Below are 24687 nucleotides of genomic sequence, written 5' to 3'. Positions count from 1 at the left end.
AATTCCATCTCCATAACTATTGGAGTCTCATACACTTTAGATATCCCCGTAGTAAATAATCAAGGGCCACTAATTCCATCTCCATAACTATTGTAGTCTCATACACTTCAGATATCCCCGTAGGAAATAATCAAGGGCCACTAATTCCATCTCCATAACTATTGGAGTCTCATACACTTTAGATATCCCCGTAGGAAATAATCAAGGGCCACTAATTCCATCTCCATAACTATTGGAGTCTCATACACTTTAGATATCCCCGTAGTAAATAATCAAGGGCCACTAATTCCATCTCCATAACTATTGGAGTCTCATACACTTCAGATATCCCCGTAGTAAATAATCAAGGGCCACTAATTCCATCTCAATATCTATTGGAGTCTCATACACTTTAGATATCCCCGTAGTAAATAAACAAGGGCCACTAATTCCATCTCCATAACTATTGTAGTCTCATACACTTCAGTTATCCCCGTAGGAAATAATAAAGGGCCACTAATTCCATCTCAATATCTATTGGAGTCTCATACACATTAGATATCCCCGTAGTAAATAATCAAGGGCCACTAATTCCATCTCCATAACTATTGGAGTCTCATACACATTAGATATCCCCGTTGTAAATAAACAAGGGCCACTAATTCCATCTCCATAACTATTGGAGTCTCATACACTTTAGATATCCCCGTAGTAATTAATCAAGGGCCACTAATTCCATCTCCATAACTATTGGAGTCTCATACACATTAGATATCCCCGTAGTAAATAATCAAGGGCCACTAATTCCATCTCCATAACTATTGGAGTCTCATACACTTTAGATATCCCCGTAGTAAATAATCAAGGGCCACTAATTCCATCTCCATAACTATTGTAGTCTCATACACTTCAGATATCCCCGTAGGAAATAATCAAGGGTCACTAATTCCATCTCCATAACTATTGGAGTCTCATACACTTTAGATATCCCCGTAGGAAATAATCAAGGGCCACTAATTCCATCTCCATAACTATTGGAGTCTCATACACATTAGATATCCCCGTAGGAAATAATCAAGGGCCACTAATTCCATCTCCATAACTATTGGAGTCTCATACACTTTATAAACCCCCGTAGTAAATAATCAAGGGCCACTAATTCCATCTCCATAACTATTGGAGTCTCATTCACTTCAGATATCCCCGTTGTAAATAAACAAGGGCCACTAATTCCGTCTACATAACTATTGGAGTCTCATACACTGTAGATATCCCCGTAGGAAATAATCAAGGGCCACTAATTCCATCTCCATAACTATTGGAGTCTCATACACTTTAGATATCCCCGTAGTAAATAATCAAGGGCCACTAATTCCATCTCCATAACTATTGGAGTCTCATACACTTCAGATATCCCCGTAGTAAATAATCAAGGGCCACTAATTCCATCTCAATATCTATTGGAGTCTCATACACTTTAGATATCCCCGTAGTAAATAAACAAGGGCCACTAATGCCATCTCCATAACTATTGGAGTCTCATACACTTCAGATATCCCCGTAGTAAATAATCAAGGGCCACTAATTCCATCTCAATATCTATTGGAGTCTCATACACTTTATAAACCCCCGTAGTAAATAAACAAGGGCCACTAATTCCATCTCCATAACTATTGGAGTCTCATACACTTCAGATATCCCCGTAGTAAATAATCAAGGGCCACTAATTCCATCTCCATAACTATTGGAGTCTCATACACTTTAGATATCCCCGTAGTAAATAATCAAGGGCCACTAATTCCATCTCCATAACTATTGGAGTCTCATACACTTCAGATATCCCCGTAGTAAATAAACAAGGGCCACTAATTCCATCTCCATAACTATTGGAGTCTCATACACTTTAGATATCGCCGTAGTAAATAATCAAGGGCCACTAATTCCATCTCCATAACTATTGGAGTCTCATACACATTAGATATCCCCGTAGGAAATAATCAAGGCCACTAATTCCATCTCCATAACTATTGGAGTCTCATACACTTTATAAACCCCCGTAGTAAATAATCAAGGGCCACTAATTCCATCTCCATAACTATTGGAGTCTCATACACTTCAGATATCCCCGTAGTAAATAAACAAGGGCCACTAATGCCATCTCCATAACTATTGGAGTCTCATACACTTTAGATATCGCCGTAGTAAATAATCAAGGGCCACTAATTCCATCTCCATAACTATTGGAGTCTCATACACTTCAGATATCCCCGTAGTAAATAATCAAGGGCCACTAATTCCATCTCAATATCTATTGGAGTCTCATACACTTTATAAACCCCCGTAGTAAATAAACAAGGGCCACTAATTCCATCTCCATAACTATTGGAGTCTCATACACATTAGATATCCCCGTAGGAAATAATCAAGGGCCACTAATTCCATCTCCATAACTATTGGAGTCTCATACACTTTATAAACCCCCGTAGTAAATAATCAAGGGCCACTAATTCCATCTCCATAACTATTGGAGTCTCAAGGTTTTCAGAAATTACTGCAACCAGTCGCCTTTAATGTAGATGTATTTTATTTAACCATGACCGGTTTCGAGCTGCCTAGCAACTCATCATCAGATGGTATATACATTTAGTGCTTTTTTGTACCCATATGCTAAGATGAGCCAATGGAAGGAGCAAGAAATTAACTGTCATAATACTCTCAATACCAATAATCTTAAATGTAACTGAAATATAATGTAAAAAAAAAAAAAAAAAAAAAAAAAAAAAAAAAAAAAAAAAAAAAAATCTAGTTTTATATACCTGTTAAAATTGCACAGTTAATTTATAAATAAACATTTTACTAGTTTAAGCTAATTTACATTTATTTTCTATGTAATAAAGACAAATCTCTTGTCAGTGTGTGTGATGACTAATAACGCCTCTGGTCAACTTGAAATCTTTGATACTGTAGTTATATTGCAATCTTTGGCTTGTTTATAATGTGTAAAACCTGTATTCGTATCTGTGGCTAAGTGTGTTCAGTGATGTTTACGAAAAACAAGATATATGTTTCCAACTGTGCCTCATAAAAGTAATATACATCTAGTGAAAGTTTTAACTTGTGAAATTGTGAAAAACAAGACACAATGGTTTCAAAAATACGTCCTAAAAGAGATATATATACCTGCAGAAAGATTTATCTGTAAGTAACACCTCAAAACGTAAATTAAACTGTAAATATTTCATGTAACTGTACCACATGTAGTGATTATTTGCTCTTATACGTTAAACATAAATTATGCTGTAAATATTTCGTGTTACTGTACCACATGTAGCGATTATTTGTTCTCGTTTCTGTCTAGCCACAGATACTCAACCACCCACACAATGGGTACAAAAAAGCACTAAATGTATATACCATCTGATGATGAGTTGCTAGGCAGCTCGAAACCGGTCATGGTTAAATAAAATACATCTACATTAAAGGCGACTGGTTGCAGTAATTTCTGAAAACCTTTTCACACCACAGTCGCAGTGCTCCACATCCACAATGGATAAAAGTCTTATTGGAGTCTCATACACTTCAGATATCACCGTAGTAAATAATCAAGGGCCACTAATTCCAACTCAATATCTATTGGAGTCTCATACACTTTATAAACCCCCGTAGTAAATAAATAAGGGCCATTAATTCCATCTCCATAACTATTGGAGTCTCATATACTTCAGATATCCCCGTAGTAAATAAACAAGGGCCACTAATGCCATCTCCATAACTATTGGAGTCTCATACACTTTAGATATCGCCGTAGGAAATAATCAAGGGCCACAAATTCCATCTCCATAACTATTGGAGTCTCATACACTTTATAAACCCCCGTAGTAAATAATCAAGGGCCACTAATTCCATCTCAATATCTATTGGAGTCTCATACACTTTATAAACCCCCGTAGTAAATAAACAAGGGCCACTAATTCCATCTCCATAACTATTGGAGTCTCATACACATTAGATATCCCCGTAGGAAATAATCAAGGGCCACTAATTCCATCTCCATAACTATTGGAGTCTCATACACTTTATAAACCCCCGTAGTAAATAATCAAGGGCCACTAATTCCATCTCCATAACTATTGGAGTCTCATACACTTCAGATATCCCCGTAGTAAATAAACAAGGGCCACTAATTCCATCTCTATAACTATTGGAGTCTCATACACTTTAGATATCGCCGTAGTAAATAATCAAGGGCCACTAATTCCATCTCCATAACTATTGCAGTCTCATACACTTCTGATATCCCCGTAGTAAATAATCAAGGGCCACTAATTCCATCTCAATATCTATTGGAGTCTCATACACTTTATAAACCCCCGTAGTAAATAAACAAGGGCCACTAATTCCATCTCCATAACTATTGGAGTCTCATACACATTAGATATCCCCGTAGGAAATAATCAAAGCCACTAATTCCATCTCCATAACTATTGGAGTCTCATACACTTTATAAACCCCCGTAGTAAATAATCAAGGGCCATTAATTCCATCTCCATAACTATTGGAGTCTCATACACTTCAGATATTCCCGTACTAAATAAACAAGGGCCACTAATGCCATCTCCATAACTATTGGAGTCTCATACACTTTAGATATCGCCGTAGTAAATAATCAAGGGCCACTAATTCCATCTCCATAACTATTGGAGTCTCATACACTTCAGATATCACCGTAGTAAATAATCAAGGGCCACTAATTCCATCTCAATATCTATTGGAGTCTCATACACTTTATAAACCCCCGTAGTAAATAAACAAGGGCCACTAATTCCATCTCCATAACTATTGGAGTCTCATACACATTAGATATCCCCGTAGGAAATAATCAAGGGCCACTAATTCCATCTCCATAACTATTGGAGTCTCATACACTTTATAAACCCCCGTAGTAAATAATCAAGGGCCACTAATTCCATCTCCATAACTATTGGAGTCTCATACACTTCAGATATCACCGTAGTAAATAATCAAGGGCCACTAATTCCATCTCAATATCTATTGGAGTCTCATACACTTTATAAAACCCCGTAGTAAATAAACAAGGGGCACTAATTCCATCTCCATAACTATTGGAGTCTCATATACTTCAGATATCCCCGTAGTAAATAAACAAGGGCCACTAATGCCATCTCTATAACTATTGGAGTCTCATACACTTTAGATATCCCCGTAGTAAATAATCAAGGGCCACTAATTCCATCTCCATAACTATTGGAGTCTCATACACTTCAGATATCCCCGTAGTAAATAAACAAGGGCCACTAATTCCATCTCCATAACTATTGGAGTCTCATACACTTCAGATATCCCCGTAGTAAATAATCAAGGGCCACTAATTCCATCTCCATAACTATTGGAGTCTCATACACATTAGATATCCCCGTAATAAATAATCAAGGGCCACTAATTCCATCTCCATAACTATTGGAGTCTCATACACTTTAGATATCCCCGTAGTAAATAATCAAGGGCCACTAATTCCATCTCCATAACTATTGGAGTCTCATACACTTAAGATATCGCCGTAGGAAATAATCAAGGGCCACTAATTCCATCTCCATAAATATTGGAGTCTCATACACTTTATAAACCCCCGTAGTAAATAATCAAGGGCCACTAATTCCATCTCCATAACTATTGGAGTCTCATACACATTAGATATCCCCGTAGGAAATAATCAAAGCCACTAATTCCATCTCCATAACTATTGGAGTCTCATACACTTTATAAACCCCCGTAGTAAATAATCAAGGGCCATTAATTCCATCTCCATAACTATTGGAGTCTCATACACTTCAGATATCCCCGTAGTAAATAAACAAGGGCCACTAATGCCATCTCCATAACTATTGGAGTCTCATACACTTTAGATATCGCCGTAGTAAATAATCAAGGGCCACTAATTCCATCTCCATAACTATTGGAGTCTCATACACTTCAGATATCCCCGTAGTAAATAATCAAGGGCCACTAATTCCATCTCAATATCTATTGGAGTCTCATACACTTTATAAACACCCGTAGTAAATAAACAAGGGCCACTAATTCCATCTCCATAACTATTGGAGTCTCATACACATTAGATATCCCCGTAGGAAATAATCAAAGCCACTAATTCCATCTCCATAACTATTGGAGTCTCATACACTTTATAAACCCCCGTAGTAAATAATCAAGGGCCATTAATTCCATCTCCATAACTATTGGAGTCTCATACCCTTCAGATATCCCCGTAGTAAATAAACAAGGGCCACTAATGCCATCTCCATAACTATTGGCGTCTCATACACTTTAGATATCGCCGTAGGAAATAATCAAGGGCCACAAATTCCATCTCCATAACTATTGGAGTCTCATACACTTTATAAACCCCCGTAGTAAATAATCAAGGGCCACTAATTCCATCTCAATATCTATTGGAGTCTCATACACTTTATAAACCCCCGTAGTAAATAAACAAGGGCCACTAATTCCATCTCCATAACTATTGGAGTCTCATACACATTAGATATCCCCGTAGGAAATAATCAAGGGCCACTAATTCCATCTCCATAACTATTGGAGTCTCATACCTTTTATAAACCCCCGTAGTAAATAATCAAGGGCCACTAATTCCATCTCCATAACTATTGGAGTCTCATACACTTCAGATATCCCCGTAGTAAATAATCAAGGGCCACTAATTCCATCTCAATACCTATTGGAGTCTCATACACTTTAGATATCCCCGTAGGAAATAAACAAGGGCCACTAATGCCATCTCCATAACTATTGGAGTCTCATACACTTTAGATATCCCCGTAGGAAATAATCAAGGGCCACTAATTCCATCTCCATAACTATTGGAGTCTCATACACTTTATAAACCCCCGTAGTAAATAATCAAGGGCCACTAATTCCATCTCCATAACTATTGGAGTCTCATACACTTCAGATATCCCCGTAGTAAATAAACAAGGGCCACTAATGCCATCTCTATAACTATTGGAGTCTCATACACTTTAGATATCCCCGTAGTAAATAATCAAGGGCCACTAATTCCATCTCCATAACTATTGGAGTCTCATACACTTCAGATATCCCCGTAGTAAATAAACAAGGGCCACTAATTCCATCTCCATAACTATTGGAGTCTCATACACTTCAGATATCCCCGTAGTAAATAATCAAGGGCCACTAATTCCATCTCCATAACTATTGGAGTCTCATACACATTAGATATCCCCGTAATAAATAATCAAGGGCCACTAATTCCATCTCCATAACTATTGGAGTCTCATACACTTTAGATATCCCCGTAGTAAATAATCAAGGGCCACTAATTCCATCTCCATAACTATTGGAGTCTCATACACTTTAGATATCGCCGTAGGAAATAATCAAGGGCCACTAATTCCATCTCCATAACTATTGGAGTCTCATACACTTTAGATATCCCCGTAGGAAATAATCAAGGGCCACTAATTCCATCTCAATATCTATTGGAGTCTCATACACTTTATAAACCCCCGTAGTAAATAAACAAGGGCCACTAATTCCATCTCCATAACTATTGGAGTCTCATACACATTAGATATCCCCGTAGGAAATAATCAAGGGCCACTAATTCCATCTCCATAACTATTGGAGTCTCATACACTTTATAAACCCCCGTAGTAAATAATCAAGGGCCACTAATTCCATCTCCATAACTATTGGAGTCTCATACACTTCAGATATCCCCGTAGTAAATAATCAAGGGCCACTAATTCCATCTCAATACCTATTGGAGTCTCATACACTTTAGATATCCCCGTAGGAAATAAACAAGGGCCACTAATGCCATCTCCATAACTATTGGAGTCTCATACACTTTAGATATCCCCGTAGGAAATAATCAAGGGCCACTAATTCCATCTCCATAACTATTGGAGTCTCATACACTTCAGATATCCCCGTAGTAAATAAACAAGGGCCACTAATTCCATCTCCATAAATATTGGAGTCTCATACACTTTAGATATCCCCGTAGGAAATAATCAAGGGCCACTAATTCCATCTCCATAACTATTGGAGTCTCATACACTTTAGATATCCCCGTAGTAAATAATCAAGGGCCACTAATTTCATCTCCATAACTATTGGAGTCTCATACACATTAGATATCCCCGTAGTAAATAATCAAGGGCCACTAATTCCATCTCCATAACTATTGGAGTCTCATACACTTTATAAACCCCCGTAGTAAATAAACAAGGGGCACTAATTCCATCTCCATAACTATTGGAGTCTCATATACTTCAGATATCCCCGTAGTAAATAAACAAGGGCCACTAATGCCATCTCTATAACTATTGGAGTCTCATACACTTTAGATATCCCCGTAGTAAATAATCAAGGGCCACTAATTCCATCTCCAAATCTATTGGAGTCTCATACACTTCAGATATCCCCGTAGTAAATAAACAAGGGCCACTAATTCCATCTCCATAACTATTGGAGTCTCATACACTTCAGATATCCCCGTAGTAAATAATCAAGGGCCACTAATTCCATCTCCATAACTATTGGAGTCTCATACACATTAGATATCCCCGTAGTAAATAATCAAGGGCCACTAATTCCATCTCCATAACTATTGGAGTCTCATACACTTTAGATATCCCCGTAGTAAATAATCAAGGGCCACTAATTCCATCTCCATAACTATTGGAGTCTCATACACTTTAGATATCGCCGTAGGAAATAATCAAGGGCCACTAATTCCATCTCCATAACTATTGGAGTCTCATACACTTTAGATATCCCCGTAGGAAATAATCGAGGGCCACTAATTCCATCTCAATATCTATTGGAGTCTCATACACTTTATAAACCCCCGTAGTATATAAACAAGGGCCACTAATTCCATCTCCATAACTATTGGAGTCTCATACACATTAGATATCCCCGTAGGAAATAATCAAGGGCCACTAATTCCATCTCCATAACTATTGGAGTCTCATACCTTTTATAAACCCCCGTAGTAAATAATCAAGGGCCACTAATTCCATCTCCATAACTATTGGAGTCTCATACACTTCAGATATCCCCGTAGTAAATAATCAAGGGCCACTAATTCCATCTCAATACCTATTGGAGTCTCATACACTTTAGATATCCCCGTAGGAAATAAACAAGGGCCACTAATGCCATCTCCATAACTATTGGAGTCTCATACACTTTAGATATCCCCGTAGGAAATAATCAAGGGCCACTAATTCCATCTCCATAACTATTGGAGTCTCATACACTTCAGATATCCCCGTAGTAAATAAACAAGGGCCACTAATTCCATCTCCATAAATATTGGAGTCTCACACACTTTAGATATCCCCGTAGGAAATAATCAAGGGCCACTAATTCCATCTCCATAACTATTGGAGTCTCATACACAATATAAACCCCCGTAGTAAATAATCAAGGGCCACTAATTCCATCTCCATAACTATTGGAGTCTCATACACTTCAGATATCCCCGTTGTAAATAAACAAGGGCCACTAATTCCGTCTACATAACTATTGGAGTCTCATACACTGTAGATATCCCCGTAGGAAATAATCAAGGGCCACTAATTCCATCTCCATAACTATTGGAGTCTCATACACTTTAGATATCCCCGTAGTAAATAATCAAGGGCCACTAATTCCATCTCCATAACTATTGGAGTCTCATACACTTTAGATATCCCCGTAGTAAATAATCAAGGGCCACTAATTCCATCTCCATAACTATTGGAGTCTCATACACTTTAGATATCCCCGTAGTAAATAAACAAGGGCCACTAATTCCATCTCCATAACTATTGTAGTCTCATACACTTCAGATATCCCCGTAGGAAATAATCAAGGGCCACTAATTCCATCTCAATATCTATTGGAGTCTCATACACATTAGATATCCCCGTAGTAAATAATCAAGGGCCACTAATTCCATCTCCATAACTATTGGAGTCTCATACACTTTAGATATCCCCGTAGTAAATAAACAAGGGCCACTAATTCCATCTCCATAACTATTGGAGTCTCATACACTTTAGATATCCCCGTAGTAAATAATCAAGGGCCACTAATTCCATCTCAATATCTATTGGAGTCTCATACACATTAGATATCCCCGTAGGAAATAATCAAGGGCCACTAATTCCATCTCCATAACTATTGGAGTCTCATACACTTTAGATATCCCCATAGTAAATAATCAAGGGCCACTAATTCCATCTCCATAACTATTGTAGTCTCATACACTTCAGATATCCCCGTAGGAAATAATCAAGGGCCACTAATTCCATCTCCATAACTATTGGAGTCTCATACACTTTAGATATCCCCGTAGGAAATAATCAAGGGCCACTAATTCCATCTCCATAACTATTGGAGTCTCATACACTTTAGATATCCCCGTAGTAAATAATCAAGGGCCACTAATTTCATCTCCATAACTATTGGAGTCTCATACACTTTAGATATCGCCGTAGTAAATAATCAAGGGCCACTAATTCCATCTCCATAACTATTGGAGTCTCATACACTTTAGATATCCCCGTAGTAAATAATCAATGGCCACTAATTCCATCTCCATAACTATTGGAGTCTCATACACTTTAGATATCGCCGTAGTAAATAGTCAAGGGCCACTAATTCCATCTCCATAACTATTGGAGTCTCACACACTTTAGATATCCCCGTAGTAAATAATCAAGGGCCACTAATTCCATCTCCATAACTATTGGAGTCTCATACACTTTAGATATCCCTGTAGTAAATAATCAAGGGCCACTAATTCGATCTCCATAACTATTGGAGTCTCATACACTTTAGATATCCCCGTAGTAAATAATCAAGGGCAACTAATTCCATGTCAATAACTATTGGAGTCTCATACATTTCAGATATCCCCGTAGTAAATAAACAAGGAGACTCAGCGCAGGTGGCCTCGCATGCCATGGAATAGGATATCCCCGTCCTGTCCAGCGACCTGGAGATACAGCATTAGGATGGTCGCGAACATCCACACCGAAGTGAGTCGGTGCACCGTCTTGCTGTATCCGCATGGCCTCATGAACAGCCAGCAACGCAGGTAGAGCCCTTCGCACCAACCTCATAACTTCCCGGTAATCCGGGTCGTCCTCCCCGTTTCATTCCAGGAAATAAAGGATGTTCACGTAAATAAACAACACAGAACGGGTAAACTCATCGTATGTTAGTTATAAATAAGCTGGAAAACAGTAACGGCAGACAAAGCGGTAGAAAGGTTTATATCCATATCTCATTAAGCTGGCGTCTCCGAGCCCAGGTTTCCTACCTCGAATTGTTCAGCCGAGCATTCTCTATCTCCTGCTAGATTTTCGCACGCTTTTACGGAAACGCTGGCCTCGGTGGCCGTGCGGTTCTGGGCGCTTCAGTCCGGAACCGCGAGACTGCTACGGTCGCAGGTTCGAATCCTGCCTCGGGCATGGATGTGTGTGATGTCCTTAGGTTAGTTAGGTTTAAGTCGTTATAATTTCTAGGCGACTGATGACCTCAGATGTTAAGTCCCATAGTGCTCAGAGCAATTCGAACCATTTGCCTTACGGAAATACCCTACGTAGAGAGAAATTATCATCGTAAAAAAATGAGAGAAATGGAACTCGCAAGGAAAGATTTGTGTTCGTTTCTCCTGGGCGCTGTTCGGGAGTGGAACGTAAGAGAACCAGGCTGAAGTAGGTTCGATGAATCCTTTGCCAAACAACTGCAGACTACACAGTAGTCATATAGTAGTAGATGTACGATAAGGGTTTTGGGCCAATATCTCTAGAGAGGTGGTGAGAATATACAAGATGAGTTAGCTAACCTGTGCACATCGAATATTTCTAGAACCGTTAAATTAACGTAATTCTATTTTCACCGAGATTAATTGTAAGGGAATCCTCACAGAAGGAAGTAGAATATCCCGACACAGGTGTATAAATTACAGAAATATCGCTATCAAATTCGCTTTTTCATACGAAAATACAGACGTGGAGAAGCAGGCAAGTCCTAAGTTCTACATATCGTAATTTCTCCGAAATGACACATCAAACTTGGGACACAGAAACTAGATTTATTTTGTCTCTTTGCGGTTTACAAGACACACAGCAGAGTTTAATACAGTTCAGCTTGAAAAAGCTTGAAAAAACTTGTAAATAATGCAACTACATGCAACAATATACTAGACGTAGTTTGATAAAGTTTCTTATAATCAGAGTGAGAATAGAATTATGGTATCATTAAAGGTTCGGCGTGTACGAGACTCATTTCATACGTTCTGCCCACTGTAAGTCAGAATTGAAGAAAATAATTTATTTTACAAAATATCTCTACAGGCCTTCAATCTCCATTCTTTCATCTGACAGCTTCCCAACGCTATGGTAACTTTCGTGTTCCGAGTAGGATCACCTCCGTTCCGCCAAAACTTTTTCCACGGAGTTTTTTCTCGGGAAACAAATCAAAGAGTGACGGCCCCATATCAGACCCTATAGTGGATGGGATAGTATTTCCCACCCGCATTTGTCGACTATTTCACTGGTAGGGCATTATGCTGTGTTTCATTATCGTGCAAAATGAGCAGCAATTTTTCTCGTCTTTTAACTTTTCAAATTTGATTCTTAAAACTGAAGCGACAGGCGTTCTGGCCTTATATTCAATTTCCTCAAATACTTTTCGCCGAACGTCTCTCAAAATAACATTAAGAACAACCTGAGAGGCGTAGTCGATAGCCTTCCACTTCTCCGCTTGTCCTCAGTGTTCACCAGACCTTTACGGAAACGAGTACACCACCGTGATAGTCTGCTAAGCTGCATTACAATATTTTATACAAACAGCGATTCAGCAAGACTTTGCTATAGATGGACGAATGTCTGAACTGCTAATTTATTTTGTGAAAGAAAATAACTGAGCGTCGTGTAGACCTCTAGCAGACTAACGTCGGTCTACCTTGTTTCAGCGTTCACAGACAACCTATTCGCCGCGCAGTGCTTCGTTTTCTTCGTGGCTGGTTTCGAGACGTCTTCCACGACAATGAGCTTCTGCATCCATGAGTTGGCAGTCAACCCGGAAATCCAGGATCGCCTCAGGGCTGAAGTCGACAGCGTGCTGAGCAAACACGGGGGCAAGGTGACGTACGAAGCTGTACAGGAGATGACCTATCTGGACATGGTGGTCGCAGGTGAGGCTGCCCCTATTCTTATAAGGAATTCTCCAACCACCGAGTTTAAATACACCTGTAGAAAGTGAGAAAGTTACGCCTATAAACACGAGCCATGTGAACACAATGATAAAAAGCTCCTGGTTTGTAAGCCGACTGGCAGTGTTGAGATAGTGAACTCCGACAAAAGATGATGAATACGACACTTGTCAAAACATCGCAGAATCTCAACAATTCCACCCTGCTGGAAAACCGAGATTTTCATTCACACCAGTTAACACAACATTTGCCGTGAAACTAACAAGCGACGATTAAGGAAATGATTTAAAGCACTGCGCTGTTGACAGATATGAGATCAGTTTTCTTTTTTTGTTATTATTATTATTTTTATTAAGCCCCTCCACAAGTTCGCTGCTGTCCTCTATATTTTCCTATCTTTAACTACTACACGCAACGTTCTCTACAAGTTGTTGTGTATATTCTAGTCCCAGTGTCAAGGAAATTTTTCATGTACGCTGAAGTAGAAGTCTCACTGACCTGTAACACCTTCTGGTAAGGGCCATCCGTAGACTTCTTTCCACACCTATTCTCTAGCAGTTCTCTGTTTCATACTTCATTTTGCCACATAATTTTTAAAGTTCTTCGATATCACCACATTTCAACTGTTACCAGATTCTGCTTGTCTAGATTTGTGACTGTCCATGGTTTACTTCCTTAGAATGGTGTATGCGAATCGAACGTTAACGGAAACATCTTCCTCATTCCTTTATCAATAACTGACCATATTTCAGCTCCTTTATTCAGAAAATATTCAACTTCTAATGCATTCTCTGCCTCAGTCATCCTGAGGAATCTTGCCAGCTAGATGCCAAAATTCTCGGACTTTTTCCGCTAATGTATCGTTCGCAGCTCTTTAATTTTAAATAAGTCACTATTGTCCTTTCCACTACTGCCCACCACCTTCTTCATCGCCCTGTTTATGCTTCACTTGTACTTCCATGTCTTCATTACAATCTCCCCATACTGCTATGTAGTCTGCAAACATTATTACTGATTTGTTTTGCCCAACTTGTACTTTCAGTCCTCTTTCTTCATTTATTCATCATTCTACAAGCTGAATAACTGTGATATCTAACTCCATCCCACACTTTTATAGCCTTTGATTGAACGTTGCGCCTGAGCATATTTTACGTAGAAAAGACTGTGAATTTAACCCAGTGACATATTGTCGTACTATTTGACAGTTTTACTAATGTACACGATATTCCTTTCGAAAAAAGTGCAATCAGGACATTTATTTCCATGCCAGACAGTTCAAGGACCCAACATTGTAATATTTCCCACCGTTGAGTTGATGATACTGCATCATAAATTCCACCTAATATACTAACGTTATAAGGCCGAAATCGTAGAATTGTACCAGTACATCAAGAAACTTATTGCTGCAAGAGATGGTGTTCATAAATTTATCGCCGAGACTAGGACTCCCTAGCTAGTATTCCAAAAGGAGCTTTAAATTTCGGTGCAGAAGTCTGTTACAGGTTGTCTGTTGACGTGAGATGGAGAATAGAATTCCACCAACAGTCACACCTAAAGTAAGAGAATTCATTATTAGACTCCATTCTAGAAAATGTGTATCACTACATTTTCACTCGATGTGTACCACTGTTGACACTAACTTCGACATAAAGCAGTCTCCAATTCTAATAAATTATACGCAGTTGACGGTACTTTATTGGAAATTACTTAAATGTTTGATATGAGGTGTTAGATAAATTCAGCAGATCAGTAATGTAAGAGGAACAACAGTGGTCTTTTCTGAAGCTATTTAATTTTCTGCTTATAAAATAATTCTCATAATAAATAATGTTGGTACATCAGCAATAGTCGTAACTGATTGTTCATATGCTATTCAGAAATTTCACCATTTAATATATAATTTGACTCGTTCTACATCCCTGAAGGGTTACCTTGTTAATAGAATGTGAATAAATGAACGAATTTAAGAATTATATATATTAAAGTCAGATTAGACCATTACTTGAACAATTAAACAAATTCACACAGAGCAAAGTGGCAGGCTTGCCTCTGAAGCTTGCTCTGAAAAAGCCAGAACACGTAAAATAAAATGGTTAATTTTGAAGTTACTATTTTTAATGGTAGCGACTGAGGCTCCTATTGGTAAACCGAGAATATGAAATACATGAAAAGATTAATTAATAAAATCCAACTGCTGTCTTTTATAGCAACAGTAATTTCTCATGTTATTGGAACCATATGGCGCCATCTTTGAAAACTGTGTGTGCTGAAATTGTGGGAGTTGCTTCATGGTGCTATCACATCCAAAAGAAATCAGCCAAATTTGCAGCTAGGCTTTTCCGACGTGCTGCCTTCGCAATAACGTAAGCCCTGATAAGGCTGTGATTTAGAAAGGTACGTTGACGAACTAAAAACGCTATAAAAGTCAGTGGACGGATTTTGTTATTAGTTTTTACAGCAGTTTTTGTGTGCGGGTGGTATTAAAGATTTAGAAGTGCTGATTCCCTTCACTCTTTCATTTGCAGAGACACTTCGGAAGTATCCGCCTGTAGCTAACTTGGGCCGAGTGTGCACCGACCCCTACACTCTACCAGGCACCAGGGTCAGGATAGAGAATGGCGTGAAGGTGTTTATACCGGTATACGCGATACACCACGATCCCAAGTACTACCCGGACCCGGAAAAGTTTGACCCTGAGCGCTTTACCGAAGAGGGCAAGGCGTCACGACACCATTTTGTTTACCTGCCGTTCGGAGAGGGACCGCGCATCTGCATAGGTAAGTGACCCCACAATGCTTAGGTAGTTAAATTTTTTTAAAAAATATACAGCCGCTGGGGATTAGCCGAGCGGTCTCAGGCGCTGCAGTCATGGACTGTGCGGCTCGTCCCGGCGAAGGTTCGAGTCCTCCCCCGGGCATGGATGTGTGTGTTTGTCCTTAGGATAATTTAGGTTAAGTAGTGTGTAAGCTTAGAGACTGATGACCTTAGCAGTTAAGTCCCATAAGATTTCACGCACATCTCAACATTTGATTCTCCAGCAAATGACTGAAAAGAGTATCGAATGTAAATTAGACATATCCCATTCGAAGACTTTAAAAAAAACTTTTTGTTGTATGAACAAAGTGGAAAGGAAATTAATGAAACTAAAGGATATCGCAAACTATTTTATTCAAGGTTTGTAATGTTAAGGAATGGTACTAGAATTAAACTAAAAGACGGAACAACATACGATTAGCCGGCCGCGGTGGTCTCGCTGTTCTAGGCGCGCAGTCCGGAACTGTGCGACTGCTACGGTCGCAGGTTCGAATCCTGCCTCGGGCATGGATGTGTGTGATGTCCTTAGGTTAGTTAGGTTTAAGTAGTTCTAAGTTCTAGGGGACTTATGACCACAGCAGTTGAGTCCCATAGTGCTCAGAGCCATTTGAACCATTTTTTTGAACATACGATTAAAAAAGTAGAGAAATGACACAGAAGTAAAATTCATCATCGACGCCTTTTGGTATACGTAATGTCTCTCCCTTTAAACAATAGATAATAGAAACACATTTGGGCCAAAGGAATAACAGCAACAGTTTTCTTAAGAAGTTGTGTATGTGAACGACTTAATGTTCTAAGATGAAAATGAATACAAGCTCCAGATATTTTTGTACACTATCTCTTTTCTTTGTGAAATAATTTATCTTCAACACCTGTAACACAGAAACAAAGTAATGTCATTCTGTGACGAGGTACCAGTGCGGCTAAACATCTTGTAGTTTTACGTACTTGAGGTGTGATATCTCACATTTTCGAAACAGAAACGTACAGAAAATGCTCGGAAGCTTTCAATAAAAGCAGTATGTGCCACAATCTCTAAAAACTTTAAACACAAAGTAAGCACAGAAAGAGTCACGAAACTTGGCAAAACAGTAAAAGTGTCGACACTTACATATGGAACTGAGACCTCGTCACACGCGAAAAACAAATAACTAAATAAAAACTTACACAAGCATCTGCACTGTGGTTCATAGGATGTAATGACGATGTCACAAGTCTTAACTAATTAACCGACAGAGTAATACCGCCCACCTAAACAAGCCCGCAGCTCGTGGTCGTGCGGTAGCGTTCTCACTTCCCGTTCCCGGGTTCGATTCCCGGCGGGGTCATGCATTTTCTCTGCCTCGTGATGGCTGGGTGTTGTGTGATGTGCTTAGGTTAGTTAGGTTTAAGTAGTTCTAAGTTCTAGGGGACTGATGACCATAGATGTTAAGTCCCATAGTGCTCAGAGCCATTTGAACCATTTTGAACCACCTAAACAATAATTTGCCTGGTCCGGTTGTGCAATACTTATTAATCTTATCTGGTTATGTGCGGTTCAGAGAATGTGTTACGCACCGTCGCCCGTAATAGAGTCAATACATCTTTCTGTTGTTTGAATGGCTTCATGCTAACCCAGCTTGCTCTTTTCTCACACGATATACTGTGAACTAAGGATGAAGGACGACAGGTAGATTCATATTTCTACATTCCCGAGAATCATTTACATGGTACACTACTGCAGACTGTTAACGACGGTACGTGCGAGTTGAATAGGCTCCCAGATACGTGACTGGCTGGAAGACATCGTAAATAAGAGAGCAGTATGTTGCCGTCGACGTCGAGTGTTCATCGGAGACAGGGGTAACATCAGGAGCTCCCGATGCAACTGTGATAGTACCTTTGTTATTTTCAGTGTACATACAGGGTGTTTCAAAAATGACCGGTATATTTGAAACGGCAATAAAAACTAAACGAGCAGCGATAGAAATACACCGTTTGTTGCAATATGCTTGGGACAACAGTACATTTTCAGGCAGACAAACTTTCGAAATTACAGTAGATACAATTTTCAACAACAGATGGCGCTGCGGTCTGGGAAACTCTATAGTACGATATTTTCCACATATCCATCATGCGTAGCAATAATATGGCGTAGTCTCTGAATGAAATTACCCGAAACCTTTGACAACGTGTCTGGCGGAATGGCTTCACATGCAGATGAGATGTACTGCTTCAGCTGTTCAATTGTTTCTGGATTCTGGCGGTACACCTGGTCTTTCAAGTGTCCCCACAGAAAGAAGTCACAGGGGTTCATGTCTGGCGAATATGGAGGCCAATCCACGCCGCCTCCTGTATGTTTCGGATAGCCCAAAGCAATCACACCATCATCGAAATATTCATTCAGGAAATTAAAGACGTCGGCCGTGCGATGTGGCCGGGCACCATCTTGCATAAACCACGAGGTGTTCGCAATGTCGTCTAAGGCAGTTTGTACCGCCACATATTCACGATGAATGTCCAGATAGCGTGATGCAGTAATCGTTTCGGATCTGAAAAATGGGCCAATGATTCCTTTGGAAGACATGGCGGCTCAGACCAGTACTTTTTGAGGATGCAGGGACTATGGGACTGCAACATGGGGCTTTTCGGTTCCCCATATGCGCCAGTTCTGTTTATTGACGAAGCCGTCCAGGTAAAAATAAGCTTCGTCAGTAAACCAAATGCTGCCCACATGCATATCGCCGTCATCAATCCTGTGCACTATATCGTTAGCGAATGTCTCTCGTGCAGCAATGGTAGCGGCGCTGAGGGGTTGCCGCGTTTGAATTTTGTATGGATAGAGGTGTAAACTCTGGCGCATGAGACGATACGAGGACGTTGGCGTCATTTGGACCGCAGCTGCAACGCGGCGAACGGAAACCCGAGGCCGCTGTCGGATCACCTGCTGCACTAGCTGCGCGTTGCCCTCTGTGTTTGCCGTACGCGGTCGCCCTACCTTTCCAGCACGTTCATCCGTCACGTTCCCAGTCCGTTGAAATTTTTCAAACAGATCCTTTATTGTATCGCTTTTCGGTCCTTTGGTTACATTAAACATCCGTTGAAAACTTCGTCTTGTTGCAACAACACTGTGTTCTAGGCGGTGTAATTCCAACACCAGAAAAATCCTCTGTTCTAAGGAATAAACCATGGTGTCTACAGCACACTTGCACGTTGTGAACAGCACACGCTTACAGCAGAAAGACGACGTACAGAATGGCGCACCCACAGACTGCGTTGTCTTCTATATCTTTCACATCACTTGCAGCGCCATCTGTTGTAGAAAATTGTAACTACTGTAATTTCGAAAGTTTGTCCGCCTGAAAATGTACTGTTGTCCGAAGCATATTGCAACAAACGGTGTATTTCATCGCTGCTCGTTTAGTTTTTATTGCCGTTTCAAATATACCGGTCATTTTTGAAACACCCTGTAAATGATCTTGCACACAGGGTGGGCAGCAATCTGCGGCTGTTAGCTGATGATGTTGCGGTGTGCAGGAAGAGCCAGAGAAACTGGTAAACCTGCCTAATATCGTGTAGGGCCCCGCGAGCACACAGAAGTGCCACAACACGACGTGGAGTACTCTTCTGAACAGCACGTTGCAAGGCATCTCAGATATGCTCACTAATGTTGTTGTCTACGGAGTTTTTTTGGCCAGCGGAAGTGTTTAAACTTAGAAGATTGTTCCTGGGGCCACTCTGTGCCAATTCTGAACGTGTGGAGTGTCGCATTGTCCTGCTAGAATTGCCCAAGTCCGTAGAAATGCACAGTGGACATGAAGGGATGCAGGCGATCAGACAGGATGGTTACGTAGGTGTCACCTGTCAGAGTCGTATCTAGACGTATCATGAGTACCATATCGCTCCAACTGCACACGTCCCACACCATTGCAGAGCCTCCACCAGATTGAACAGTCTCCTGCTGACTTGCAGGGTCCACGGATTCATGAGGTTGTGCCCATATCCATACACGTCCATCCGCTCGATACAACCAGAAACGAGACTCGTCCTACCAGGCAACATGTTTCCAGCCGTCAACGGTCTAATGTTGGTGTTGACGGGCCCAGGCGAGCCGTAAAGCTTTGTGTCATGCAGTCATCAAGGATACACGAGTGGGCCTTCGGCTCCGAAAGCCCATATCGAGATGTTTCGGTGAATGGTTCAGACGCTGACACTTGTTGATGGCCCAGCACTGAAATCTGCAGCAATTTGCGGAAGGACTGCACTTCCGTCACGTTGAACGATTCTCTTCAGTCGTCATTGGTCCCATCGCTCGTGCGCCGACTGTAACACCACGTTCAGTTTCACTTGAATCTTGATAACGTGCCATTGTAGCAGCAGTAACCGATCTAACAAGATTGTGAGACATTTCGTTGTTTCTGTGTTACCGTCTTGTTAAGTTTATGGCGAACCCAGTTGGTGCATGGACAAATGAATTGTTTGGATGTCAATTACGTCTCATTGCGCAAGTTATTACCGTTCCCCACACGGGCAGCTGGTAATGTCAAATTTTCTACACATAAAAGCATGGTCCTCTTTGACCACCAAGTTAATGAGCCACACTTAGAGTACGTTATATCAATTACTTGTGAGCAATAATGTAGAGATGTATGGAGTGTAATAAAAGCAAGTGCAAGATTGTCGTTCACTGGTGGGATACGGGGAAAGTGCAGTTTCTCTAAATACGAGATTACTTGGTTCAAATGGCTCTGAGCACTATGGGACTCAACATCTTAGGTCATAAGTCCCCTACAACTTAGAACTACTTAAACCTAACTAACCTAAGGACATCACACACACCCATGCCCGAGGCAGGATTCGAACCTGCGACCGTAGCAGTCCCGCGGTTGCGGACTGCAGCGCCAGAACCGCTAGACCACCCCGGCCGGCTACGAAATTACTTGCAAAACTCTGAATGGAGCATAAAAATATAAGTTTTCAAGCATATGGACCAATATGGGTCGGACTGTCTGGGAGTGGAATCCGTATAAAATAAAAAAAGGAGGCAGTCGAATGGTAACAGGGGTCTTTGAGTGGTGGGAGAGAAACAAAGATGTTGTGAAATCTGAACTGGGAGACACTCTAAACAAAGAAGCCCTTCACTATAGCGTTAAAATGCCTAGAGTACCTCAATAACAGTCGTTTAAGGCAGATATTATAAATATTTGCAACATTATGACTATAAATTCGCTATGTGAATTATATGCACAAACTATGTAATTTTTTATGCAATCTGAGTCTGTACGTTCCGTCTATATTACGAAAACAGATAACGAAATCAGGGTTCAATGAAATTTTGTTTGATTAGTACCGGTTGGTATTTCATCATGAAGCAGTTAGTATTGCCACTACAATAGATGTAAATAGGTCCTTGTGCCAAGATCAAAGGACAACCTTCTTCCTAACTTACTAGAGCACCTATGCACTCTCAAAGAGAGTTATGTAGAACCTCTCTACACTGTTTGAAATTATATATTCAATTGTTTGAAATATTGTGAGAACATATTCATTACTCAGATTCATCAAAAACAATATCATTCATTCGAAGATGCTTCCCGTAATGACAAATTCGCTCAATGCAAGTTAAAAATGCTAAAGATTATAGAATCGAGTAACTGGATCCTCACCGAAACAAACCGTAGTTTTGATCCCTTAAGGTTCCAAATGACGTATACCAACGAACGCTAAGTCAATTTATTGGCCAACAGTTCAGTAGAAGTATATCGTAAATATAGAGCAAAGTAAGTGGGGCATAGTTATAACTGATTTATCTCACTACAAAAGAAGGACTTGTCCCCCTTGTCTACGTGATATGTTGTGGTATGTTAGTTTCTCAAACCCACAGTATTTTAGTTCAATGAATTAACCCTCGAAGCCGCTATATATATATATATATATATATATATATATATATATATAAAATATATATATATATATAAAATGAAAGCAGCAGTTTGAGAGCAATGTAGTTTGCACGCCACCGTTCGAAAAACAAACCATTCTTCCACACTCTCCCTCACGGTATCATATATTGGCCAAGAGAACGCATCAGTGAACACCAACCTACGAAAAATCAGCCAAAACATAGTTTACTAAGGCTGATAACTAGTGAAGTTTTTACATCGCTAGCCCCAGTTCGCGGCACGTGTGTCCGCTCCAGCTTTGCGAAATACAGTAAGCTGAAGTCCGTAATTGTAATACTGTAATGTTACCGATAATAATTTTCAGGAAATTCACACAAAAGGTGAAGAGATGTCCCCAAAAGAGGGGTTTCAAATTCTTCGGTCACAACGTACGCTCATAAGCCAAAACATTATGACAACTGCTCACCGCGCCGCTAGATGACGCGTGGTTGTGTTGCGGGCACGTGACGCGGTAACAAAAGTACGTAAGCAGAGCAGACGAGGACGGCGGATCACGCTAGCGAAGATATGGGCTGCAAATGGGGAAATCCATTGAGATAAGCGACTTTGAGAAAGGACAGATTATTATTACACAGAGCCTGTGAACGAGTATCTCGGAAACGGTGTAAGTGGTCGAATGTTCACGTGCTACTGTCGTGGAAGAGGTAGGAGGATAGTGAAACTACCTCTAGGCGCTGAATGCTTGGACGTACACGACTCTTCTCAGAACGTGGGGTCCGGAGGCTTGTCTGCTCTGTAAAGTAGGACAGATGCTAATCTGTGGAATCCGTGCCGAAACAGCGCGATGTTGGTGCACTCGCAAGTATTCTGGAGCACACCGTTCATCGTATATTGTTGAACATGGAGCTCGACAGCAGAGCACCCTACGTGTTCACATGTTGAACCAAGACATGCTCACTTACGACTGCAGTGGGCACGGGACCATTGGGATTCGACAGTCGATGAATGTAAATGTGTCAATTCTTCGGGTAAATCATCTTTTTGCTACAGTAGTTCGCTGGTCGTCTCCACAAACGCCGTCATTTAGTTGAGCGGCAGTTCTAGAAGTGCAGCGCGCCACAGACTCAGCCTAATGGGAGGAGTATCATACAGCGTAAGGCGGGATTAGCCGAGCGGTCTCAGGAGCTCCAGTCCTGGACGGTGCGGCTGGTCCCGGCGGAGGCTCGAGTCCTCCCTCGGGCATGGGTGTGTGTGTTTGTCCTTAGGATAATTTAGGTTAAGTAGTGTGTAAGCTTAGGGACTGGTGACGTTAGCAGTTAAGTCCCATAAGATTTCACACACATTTGAACATTTTATACAGCGTGAGACATTCTCCTGCTCTTGCGTAGGACCTGTGGTAGTAACAGAAGACACGCTGACATCTGTGAACCACCTGCATCGCTTCGTATTTGACGTCTTCCCCGACGCCGACGTCGTCTTTCAGTAGTATAATTTTCCGTGTCTAGGAGCCAGAACCGCGCTACAGTTTTTTGAGGAGCATTATAGAGAATGCACGTTGATGTCTCGGCAACCGTATTCGCCTGATGTAAACTCTGTGAAACCCATCTTGGTCGCAATTGGGTGCCACCACCACGTATGCAAATCAGTGGCACTTTATTTATGCGAATTACATGACCTGTGCATAATCTAATGACACATATCTCCACAAAACTATCAACAGACTACCGGATCCCTAATATGCTGAATCAGTGATGTATTTCGTTCCAAGTACGGTCAAAGAAGCTATAAAGGAGGTGGTCATAATGCTTTGGTTCATTAGTGTATCTGCCCCGTATCATCTGTTCATAAAAGAAATGGATAAAAACAGCTCACGCAATTGCGTACAAAAAGCTGTTTATAGAGCACTGCACCTGTCGATGGAATGAGTAGAAACATTATTACAGTCACAAAAGAAAGAACCCTCTGTGTCGCATGTCAAAGTGATTCGGAAAGTATACAGAGTTTTCTTGTCGTAGGGAAGTTCGCGTTTTCATCCAAACAAAAGACATGTCTTGAATTAATGCTGTAATATGTTGGTGAGAAATGAATTACGCAGACACCACGTACGGCATTCACCAGGACATGACTTGTCTGTGCAGGTATGCGTTTCGGCCTGGTGCAGGCCAAGCTGGGCATCGCTTCCCTGGTCTCCAAGTTCGTCTTCAGTGCCACCAGCAAGACGCCTGCCAAGCTGAAGATGGATCCCAAGTCAGCTGTGACGTCATCCATTGGAGGCATCAACGTGCGTATCTCCACGAGGACCTGACAAGATGGAGGGCAGCGCATTCTAAGGAAGTAGTGAACACTTGGGGGCTTGAAGTGTATCATCTGACTCAGACTTCATCTATACTTTCCATAACAATCATACACAAATTTTTGTTTAGTAACATATGTGAGCCGTGAACCACGACATCGTTTGTAACTAACTTGTGAAATGGAAGATTTAATACTAAAGTCTGTCCATTAATTTTTCATTGGTGCAGTTTACTCTCTATGTACGTTTAAGAAACCGGCCTCAACCTCATTGCTTTGGCTGGCCGTAGTAAGATGGAGAATATATTTCACTACGGCGTTATGTACAACGTAAAGCAGCAAAATTCCGTCTCGTTGACATTACAGTGAACGTCCCTCGACGGAAAATTGCCGTCGTTGAAGATAAAGTTGAGCTTCGAAATATACGTTGGTGAACGAAAG

The 24687-nt window shown here is 40.7% G+C and overlaps 1 protein-coding gene across 2 annotated transcripts in view; it reads left to right on the top strand.

The window, feature by feature from the left end:
• Positions 1 to 24467, top strand: part of LOC126198675 (probable cytochrome P450 6a13) — an 82152-nt gene extending 57685 nt beyond the window's left edge. For both annotated transcript variants that reach the window (XM_049935167.1, XM_049935168.1), the window contains exons 5-7: positions 13016 to 13237; positions 15781 to 16032; positions 24093 to 24467. In XM_049935167.1, the coding sequence (XP_049791124.1) occupies positions 13016 to 13237; positions 15781 to 16032; positions 24093 to 24259 (641 nt within the window). In that variant the 3' untranslated portion in view covers positions 24260 to 24467. The remainder of the gene's footprint in view (positions 1 to 13015; positions 13238 to 15780; positions 16033 to 24092) is intronic.
• Positions 24468 to 24687: the final 220 nt, after the last annotated feature.

The sequence above is a fragment of the Schistocerca nitens genome, chromosome 8, assembly GCF_023898315.1.
Source record: "Schistocerca nitens isolate TAMUIC-IGC-003100 chromosome 8, iqSchNite1.1, whole genome shotgun sequence".
Classification (NCBI taxonomy): Eukaryota; Metazoa; Arthropoda; class Insecta; order Orthoptera; family Acrididae; genus Schistocerca; species Schistocerca nitens.
The sequence above is the reverse complement of the archived record's forward strand: the minus strand, read 5'-3'. Positions and strand labels throughout refer to the sequence as shown.